The sequence below is a fragment of the Olea europaea genome, unplaced genomic scaffold (assembly GCF_002742605.1).
Source record: "Olea europaea var. sylvestris unplaced genomic scaffold, O_europaea_v1 scaffold1062, whole genome shotgun sequence".
NCBI classification, from domain to species: Eukaryota; Viridiplantae; Streptophyta; class Magnoliopsida; order Lamiales; family Oleaceae; genus Olea; species Olea europaea.
Genome location: NW_019227969.1, coordinates 230,748 through 240,824, shown reverse-complemented (window position 1 = coordinate 240,824; position 10,077 = coordinate 230,748). Strand labels below are relative to the sequence as shown.

At 38.8% G+C, this 10,077-nt stretch overlaps 1 protein-coding gene across 1 annotated transcript; it reads left to right on the top strand.

The window, feature by feature from the left end:
• Positions 1–3,853: 3,853 nt before the first annotated feature.
• LOC111373018 lies at positions 3,854–5,026 on the top strand. The gene is made up of 4 exons (XM_022995470.1): positions 3,854–4,004; positions 4,074–4,433; positions 4,545–4,678; positions 4,838–5,026. The coding sequence occupies exons 1-4, from the start codon at positions 3,854–3,856 to the stop codon at positions 5,024–5,026; spliced, it is 834 nt and encodes a 277-aa protein (XP_022851238.1).
• Positions 5,027–10,077: the final 5,051 nt, after the last annotated feature.

Sequence of the window (10,077 nt, the reverse complement as noted above, 5' to 3'; positions counted from 1 at the left end):
TACATTTCGCAAGGTTCTTACCGATCGAACTTTACTATTTGTACACTAATTTTTGACACGCTGTTTAACACTTGCATTGTTGTCAAGTGTCAATTTGATAGGAAAATTGTTTGAAATCTAAACTGTCCAACAGGGTAATGACACATGCCAAAGTGTAAACTAAAGTGTACACCATAGTGTACATGTCGCAAGGTTCGTACCGATTGAACTTTGCCATTTGTACACTGATTTTTGACACATTGTTTGATACTTGCATTATTATCATGTATCAATTTGATGGGAAAACTGTTTGAAATTTAAACTGTCCACAGGGTAATGTCACATGGTAAAGTGTAAACCAAAGCGTACACCATAGTGTACATGTAGCAAGGTTCTTATCAATTGAACTTTGCTTTTTATACACTGATTTTTTGCATGTTGTTTGACTCTTGCATTGTTTACAAGTGCCAATTATATGGGAAAATTGTTTGAAATTTAAATTGTCCAGCAGGGTAATGTCACGTGGCAAAGTGTAAACTAAAGTGTGTACACCATAGTGTACGTGTAGCAAGGTTGTTACCAATTGAACTTTGCTATTTGTACACTAATTTTTGCCACGTTGTTTGACGCTTGCATTGTAGTCAAGGGTCAACTGGATGGGAAAATTGTTTGAATTTTAAACTTTGGAATAGGGTAATGTCACGTGGCAAAGTATAAATTAAAGTGTGCACCATAGTGTACATGTCACAAAGTTCTTACCGATTAAACTTTCCTATTTGTACATTAATTTTTGACACGTTGTTTGACACTTGCATTGTTGTCAAGTGTCAATTGGATGGGAAAACTCTTTGAAATTTAAACTGTCCAACATAAACTTTTCTATTTGTTCACTGATTCTTGACACATTGTTTGACCCTTGCATTGTAGTCAAGTGTCAATTGGATGGAAAAATTGTTTGAAATTTAAACTGTCCAACAGGGTAATGTCACGACGTAAAGTGTAAATTAAAGTGTACGCCATAGTGTAAATGTAGCAAGGTTCTCACCGATTGAACTTTGCTATTTGTACACTAATTTTTTACATATTGTTTGACACTTGCATTGTTGTCAAGTGTCAATTGGATGGGAAAACTATTTGAAATTTAAACTATCCAACAGGGTAATGTCACATGGTAAAGTGTACATGTAGCAAGGCTCATATCGATTAAACTTTGCTATTTGTACACTGATTTTTGACATTTTTCTTAACACTTGTATTGTTGTCAAGTCTCAATCGGTTGGAAAAACTGTTTGAAATTTATACTATCTGATGAGTTTGTTACATTCATGATTTTTGCACAATTTTAGCTTGATTTTTGCTAGATCTTGTGAGTATAGAACGTTTTTGATGTGTTTGTTAGTGTTGTTTTGAAGATTAGGAAAAGCGATGTGAAAAGAGTATTAAAGTGGACGAAGAGGCCAAAAACACAAAATTGAGGTAGAAAGACGGCGCTTAGGCACTGCATTCATAGTGCCTAGGCGCCACAAAACTGAAAAAAAGATGAAATTTGGACCCGAGAGGTTGTGCCTAGGCACCGCAACCATAGCGCCTAGGCGCCGAAACTACAGCGCCCAGGCGCTATAGCCAGCGTTTAGGCACTATCTAGTAGTGCCTAGGCACTGCGATTGATGATTTAGGGCGCATTTTTTTGGCCATTTTTAAATCCATAAAAACCCTACTTCTACATAAAACAGAGGGGGCATCTATAAATACATCTTCCTCATGCTTTTGAAGGGTTCTTGACATATTGGAGAGAAGACAACAAGAAGGGAGATTCAAAAGAGAAATTCAAGAAGATTAACACCAAACAATTGAAGATTAGAAGCATTCATTGGAAGAGGAAGGAGATCTTGGTGCAAGAATTCTACTTTTTCTTCTACATCTTTATTTCAAACTTGATGATGTATTCTAAGACAAATTCCTACTTTTCTTCTTGTATTATGAGTAGCTAAATTCATTGTTAGGGGGAATAATGTAACCAATTGGGATCTTTTACATTTTCTTATTAAGACTTTCAGTTTTTAATTCTTCCATGTGTTGATTTTGCTATGAGTTGAATGCATTAAATTATTTGATCAATAATTTGATGATTTTTGTGAATTCTTTACAAATAGAGATATGAGTTTAGGATTTAGACCATGTAGTAAAATCCAGTACATTGGTATAACGAGTAGAGATACCTATACCATTTATTGAGTTCATAATTGAATTCCTAAGACATAGAACTCGTTTAACTAAGTTGAATTTGCATAGAGATATGAGATTTAATTAGTAGAATAAGCTCAATGAAAACTTGAGAGGGGTAAATTGAATACAATAGGAGAATTCGACCGAGCACTACATTAGAATTGAGTTTTAATTTGAGATGTAAAGGTAATCAATTGGTGAAGTTATTCTACCCTAACATCCATTCATTATTTGATTCTCCAACCAATCGTGTGAACATTCATTTATTTTCTAGAATTTAGATTAAAACCCAGATTTTATAACATTTGATTTGTATTTGTCAAATAGTAGTTAAAGAAAGATTGAATTAAGTGCTAGAAAATAGTCCTTGTGGGATCGATAACCGGTCTCTTAGGTCCACTGTTACTTGTTACGGGTCGTACACTTGCGAAACAAAATTTTACAACAAGTTTTTGGCGCCGTTGCCAGGGACTATTTCTTTTACTCTTAATTTATTTTTTTATTTTGATTGTTATTTGATTTGTTTATTTTTATTTTATTTACAGAAAATTGTGTTCATTGTATGCTTCGTGCCCAAGGCGACGATCTTGAACCGTTTGATTCAGAGATAGAATGTACCTTCAGATGAAGACGCAAGGAACACAAACAAAAACAGCCACATCAAATGGTTGACAATCAACAAATCCATATCCCTATTCAGCCGATTGGGCAAATGGCTGCAAGAGTGGTGGCACCACCGGAACAACAGCATGAACGAAGGGAAATAAATGAAGGAGATTTGCCAGTATCAATGTTCCTGACACCTATAGTAGCACCCATGCGCTCCAGTACCGTGTATCCAAATTTTGGGGTGAATAATTTCCAGATTAGGCCAGATTGGATTAACTTGATGAGCAACACCCTGCAATTCTACGGGTTACCTCAAGAGAATCCAAACACACATATCTCTAGATTTCACAGAAACTGTCAGAACTTTCATGCTCCGAGGGTCAATGAAGATGCTATTAAACTATGACTATTCCCATTTACATTGAGAGACGCTGCATTGGAGTGGTTAGATACTGAGCCTCACGCTAGCATTATTACATGGGAAGAACTAATCAGGAAGATCTGTAATAAATTTTTCCCACCAGCGAGGGTAGCTAAAATCAGATTGAAAATTCAAACTTTTCAACAGAAAGAGGGAGAAAGCTATCACGAAGCATGGAATAGGTTTAATGAGTTGATGAGAAAATGCCCAAACCATGGAATTACTACACATTCCATGTTCTCATCGAAAAGAGTGGCGCCACCGAAGATAGGAGGAATGTATGAGTTAGACAGCGTAGCAGCTACCAACGCCCAAAAAGTAGCATTGATAAAACAAGTAGAGTTATTGGTGAAATCACAAATGAAAGGAGCACATGCAGTGACAGCTGGTCCATCATGCGAGAACTGTGGGGCTAATCATCTGATAGAAAACTACACATCTATAGGCTATCCCGACGAGCATATCAATTTCATTCAGAATGGGTCTCGAAATTTTAATCCATTTGGTCAAACGTACAACCCAGGATGGAGATAACCCCCAAACTTCAGATGGTCGGATAATCAATAAGGGAACAGTTCAAATAATGCCCAACAGGAGAAAAAACCAAGTTTGGGGAAGATGTTCAACCAGTACATGCAGAAGACTGACAAGGTGTTTCAGCAGATTGACACTAACTTTCAGAATCAGCAAGCATCAATCAAGAAGTTGGAAACGCAAATTGGGCAGATAGCTCAACAGCTTGCAGAACGCCCACAAGGGACATTGCCAGGCAACACAATGGTCAATCCAAAAGAGCAAGTGCAAGCTATTACTACCAGGAGTGGGGTGTAACTTCCAGAAATACATGTGAAGAGACCTAAGCGAAAAGAAAAGGAAATAATAGGTGAAGAGGCTGGGAAAGAAGTAGAGTTTGAACAACCAACTGACAAGGAAAACGAAAGGAAAGAAACACCTACAGTGAGAGTACCAAGCCCTGTGAAGGCTTATGTGCCACCAATTCCCTTCCCTCAAAGGTTACAAAGAAAGAAGTTAGATAATCAGTTTGCCAAGTTTGTGGAGATTTTCAAGAAACTGCACATCAATATTCCTTTTGCAGACGCAATTGCCCAAATGCCCAGCTATGCAAAATTCTTGAAAGAGATTCTATCTAACAAAAGGAAGCTAGAAGAACATGAGACAGTATACTTGAATGAGGAGTGTAGTGCAATACTATTAAGAAAGCTACCTCTTAAACTAAAAGACCCAGGGAGTTTCACTATACCTTGCACAATTGATTCTAATTTCTTTGAACATTCTTTATGTGATTTAGGTGCCAGTGTCAATTTGATGTCTCTCTCTATTTACAGGTCTCTTAGATTAGGAGAATCAAAACCTACAACAATCTCTTTGCAACTGGCCGACAGATTGATCAAACGACCAAAGGAAATTATTGAAGATGTGCTGGTTAAAGTTGACAAATTTATTTTTCTAGTTGATTTCATTATTTTAGACATGGAAGAGGACTCAAATATTCCTATGATCTTGGGAAGACCGTTCTTGGCTACTAGGAGAGCATTGATTCATGTGTATGATGGAAAAATGATTCTTCGAGTGGACAATTAGCAAGTCATATTCAACGTGTTCAAGGCAATGAAACACCTATTGACTTCCGACACTTGCTGCCAAGTTGATGTTCTTAAAGAGCTTGTGGCTGTTACATTTGATAGAGAGCATCATACAAATCTTTGTGAGGTAGAACTTACGAATTGGAAGCAACAAATGCAGGAAAAGCTGAATGTGTTGTCAACTTAGCCGAGCAACCCATAGGAAAAAGGCATTGTCAATATAAATCTCTAAGAGACAATCCTTTTCCCCCGGTACCCTAAGTGGAAAAGGCACCCACTCTTGAACTTAAGCCCTTACCATCCCATCTTCGTTATGCATATTTGGGAGAATCTTCAATATTGCTAGTAATTATTGCAAATGACATGACAAGGAAAGAGGAGAATAAATTGTTGGAGGTACTTAGGCAACACAAAATGGCAATTGGATGGACAATAGCTGACATAAGAGGGATCAGTCCAACTCTTTGCATGCACAAGATTCTAATGGAGGACGGGTCAAGGGCATCAGTGGAAGGACAACACCGATTGAATCCAACCTTAAAAGAAGTCGTGCGAAAAGAAGTGCTGAAACTATTGGATGCAGGAATAATTTATCCCATATCTAATAGTTCGTGGGTGAGTCCTGTACATGTTGTACCTAAAAAGGGTGGAATCAGAGTGGAGAACAACGAGAACAACGAGCTGATACCAACACGGTTAGTGATAGGGTAGAGAGTATGCATAGATTATAGAAAGCTAAATAATGCAACCAGAAAGGACCATTTTCCATTGCCATTCATTGATTAGATGTTGGAAAGGTTGACAAGACATTCTCATTATTGCTTTTTGGATGGATATTCAGGATACAATCATATAGTAATTGCTCCAGAAGACCAAGAAAAGACAATCTTCACATGCCCTTATGGAACGTTTGCATTTAGAAGAATGCCTTTTGGTTTATGCAATACACCGGTAACCTTTCAATGATGCATGATGGCCATCTTTTCTGACATGGTAGAAAAGTACATTGAGGTTCTTATGGATATTTTTCTATGTTTGGAGATTCCTTTGACAATTGCTTGGAGCGGTTGGCTCTCGTATTGCAAAGATGTGAGGAGAAGAACCTTGTGCTTAGTTAGGAAAAATGTCATTTCATGGTAAAGGAAGCAATAGTACTAGGACATCAAATTTCTACACAGGGGATTGAAGTGGACAAAGCCAAAATATAGGTGATTGAGAAATTGCAGCCACCTAATTCAATAAAGGGGATCAGGAGTTTTCTGGGACATATAGGTTTTTATAGAAGATTCATTCAAGACTAGGAAAAAATTACAAAACCGTTGTGCAACCTGCTGGAGAAAGATATACCCTTTCAATTTTCTGATGAGTGTTTGAAAGCCTTCAACACTTTGAAAGAAAAATTGACATCGACACATGTGATAGTGGCTCCAGATTGGGAATTGCCTTTTGAGCTCATGTGTGACGCTAGTGACTTTGCAATGGGGCAGTGCTTGGACAACGTAATGAAAAAGTATTTCATGTTATCTACTATGCTAGCAAAACATTGAATGATGCTCAGATCAACTATGCAACAACTGAAAAGGAATTGCTTGCAGTTGTTTTCGCTTTTGACAAATTCCATTCTTATTTGATTGGCTCCAAGGTGATAGTTTACATAGACCATGCAGCTCTGAAGTATTTGTTTGAGAAGAAGGACGTGAAACCAAGGCTAATTCGTTGGGTGTTGTTACTACAAGAATTTGACATCGAGATTCGTGATAAAAAAAGGAACAGAAAATCAGGTAGTGGATCACTTGTCAAGGATAGAGCAACAGCGGGATTCAGATGATATGAATATCAATGAGATCTTCCCAGATGAGCAGTTACTACAGGTAGAAAAAGCTTCGTGGTATGTAGACATTGTTAATTACTTAGCCAGTGGCTATATGGATCCGGATCTCACCTATCAGCAAAAGAAGAAGCTTAATCATGAAGCGAAATTCTATTACTGGGATGATCCAAATGTGTATAGGAGAGGGACGGACCAAATCATTAGGAAATGTGTGCCTGAGGATGAAATGAAATCGATTCTTTCACGAGTACATGCTTTGGCTTATGGAGGGCACTTTGGCCCCACTAAAATAGCAACAAAGGTGCTCCAATGTGGTTTTTTTTGGCCTACATTGTTCAAGGACTGCCACAGTTTCTGTAGGTCATGCGATAAGTGTCAAAGAACAGGTAACATATCAGCGCGTCACAAGATGCCACTTAACAACATTTTGGAAGTGGAAATATTTGATGCCTGGGGGGTTGATTTTATGGGTCCGTTTCCATCATCTTACAACAATCGATACATCCTGGTTGCGGTGGACTATGTTTCAAAATGGGTAAAAGCTAAAGTATTGCCTACAAATGATGCAAGGGTGGTGGTGGACTTCATAAAGAAACACATATTTAACTGATATGGATCACCTAGGGCCATTATAAGTGATAGTGGAACGCACTTCCGCAATCGGTTGTTCCAGGTAGTTTTGCATAAGTACGGAGTACAACATCGAATTGCCACTCCTTATCACCCTCAGACAAGTGGACAGGTGGAAACATCAAACAGATAATTGAAAAGAATTTTGGAGGTCACTGTGAATGCATCTCACAAGGATTGGTCAAAAAAATTAGACAATGCTTTATGGGCATATCGCACAGCTTACAAGACACCTATAGGAATGTCCCCATACCGACTAGTCTTTGGGAAAGCATGCCACCTACCAGTGGAATTTGAGCATAGAGCGTATCGGGCATTAAAGCAACTAAACATGGACCTCAAAAAGGCTGGAGAAATAAGAGTACTACAGCTACATGAGTTGGAGGAATTTAGAAGAGAGACATATGAGAATGCATCCATCTATAAGGAAAGGACGAAGCAGTAGCACGACCAGAACATCAGGCAACAAATTTTTCGAGTGGGGGATCAAGTGCTATTATACAATTCCAGGCTTAAACATTTTCTAAATTGAAGTCTCGATGGTCCGGTCCTTTTACGGTCTCTCAGGTGTTTCCCTACGGGACGGTTGAATTACACCATCCAATTAAAGGAAATTTCAAAATAAATGGTCAACGCATCAAACATTATGTGGAAGATTTCCCCACCTCTAAAGAGAGTCATGATCTAGCTGTTCCCGAATAACTGCGGCACTATATCCAACTAATGACTTAAAAGAAGCGATTCTTGGGAGGCAACCCAAGCTCTACCCTTTATTTGATTATTGGTTTTTGCTTTGATTTTGTTTTCTTCCTTTAATAATCTATGCTATCGTAGTAACATTTTCTTTTGTTTTTTTTTTTTGTAGGAGAATCCATAAAGATTACATATTGCAGAATTTGAGTTCTACAATGAAAATGAATGAGTGTGAAAAGTGTGAGATAAAAAAAAATTACAAAAAGAAGCGCTGCGCACTGCCCATTCTGGGCAGAAACGCAGCGCCCAGATGCTGCTTCCTTAACCCCCCCCCCCCCCACATTTTTTTTATTTTTTCCACTTCTTTTCTATTTCTTATTACCTCAACCCCCGCTCCCTCCCCACAATACGAGACTTCCCAACCCCTCTTCCCTCTCATCTCCTCCCTCTTCCCTCTCATCTTCTTCTCCAAACCCCTTAAGTTTACCTCTTTTCATCTCCTCCTCAACCCTTCCAAGGTACACTCTTCCCCTCTTTCCTTATTTAGTTATGTTTTTGGTTGAATTTATTTTATCACCTCGCCCACATCACAATTCTTTCAATTACACATATTCTCGCCCTCCCTCCCAATCCCCCTTGTTGTTTTCCACATCTCATTGTTGCTAAGTGTGAATTCATCCATCCCAATTAGTTTCCATAACACCATTCTAGGTATGCCTATTATATTTGCTCCCTTTTTTTCCTCTCTTACATGATAGTTGTTGCTTTTATGTGCCTATTTTTGATAATTATGTTAAGAGGAGGGCTTGCGTTGTTGTGGTGTCAAGAAATTTATGTGTGGTACGAATAATGCGGCATGAATTACTCCCAAATTATGGGCAATTTTTGGTGGAAATTTGGTGCCTTCAAAGTGTTTGGTGGATTGCCTAGGTGAACTTAGTTGGGTATAAATGAGCTATTTTGGCTATTGTGCTAATTGACTTATGTGGGAATTGCCATTTAGATGATCGTGAATTGAAATTGGGTTTAGAATACATCTATTGCACGTTCGACCATAGTTCCCTCTTATGGCTGGATTTTAAGCCTTGCCTTATTTTCCTTTACTACTATTTTTGCTAATGGTTTGCTTGTTCTACCCTTGCACATGTCCAATGCCACCTTAAAAGAGATCTAAAGCCGCAGCCTCCTCTTCTAGCTCATTTGACAGAAGCAAATTCATTAGTGTCGAGGCCGCTGAACAATATAATAGCTTGGTGGTACACAAGACCTGTATCCCTGAACGTGGTTTTGAAAATTATATGATAGAGCAAATAGGTCAGTGGAACTGGGAAGTGTTTGCTCGGCAACCACGACCGGCACTGATTCCAGTTGTTAGGGAGTTCTACACCAATGCGAAGGAGCATCGAGATTTTTGAGTGTTTGTGCAGGGTAAATGGATACCGTTTGATAGAACCTCCATCAACAGGTTTTATCATTTGCAAGATATTGAAAATGACGAGTACTCTAGACTTCGTGACGAGGGTGTTGATCCTGATGAGGCTATTCAAGTCTTGACCACAACTGGTACTACATGGAAACGTTCGGAGACTGATGTAATTAACGTCCCTGCTTCTACTATGACTTTGGGTTGTAAGGCTTGGCATCAATTCATTTCTAGCAAACTTATTCCCAATAGCAAGCAAACTTATTCCCAGTAGCAATTTAAGTGAAGTAACAAAAGCAAAAGAACGGGCGACCCTCATTTATGCCATTCAATGCCGCCTATCAATTGATGTTGGCAAAGTTATTCACAAAAACATCTTACACACTTTGAGAGGATTGACGACACATGGTCTAGGGCACCCATCGTTGATTTATGAGCTTTGCTTAGTGGGTGGTGTTTTTACATACCCAACTGAGGAGGTTGGACACCCCAAACCGGCTATCACACGAGCGCGTACTTAGAAGTTCTTACGTCGCTCCGAATCCACCAGTGCTCCACCCCTCCTCGGAGCGTGCAGCTACCCCGTTCACGTCGATCGAGACTAGCTAGTGATGCCACTTCTGACCTTGTCGCTCAGCTTAATGACATGCAATTGAAAATG

Excerpts from the sequence above, each read along its gene's own strand:
- LOC111373018 (XM_022995470.1), top strand. The coding sequence starts at position 3,854 with ATGTTCAACCAGTACATGCAGAAGACTGACAAGGTGTTTCAGCAGATT. Across the intron at positions 4,005-4,073 it reads CCCACAAGGGACATTGCCAG|AAATACATGTGAAGAGACCT; the intron begins GCAACACAATGG and ends TGTAACTTCCAG. Across the intron at positions 4,434-4,544 it reads AGTATACTTGAATGAGGAGT|GTGCCAGTGTCAATTTGATG; the intron begins GTAGTGCAATAC and ends TATGTGATTTAG.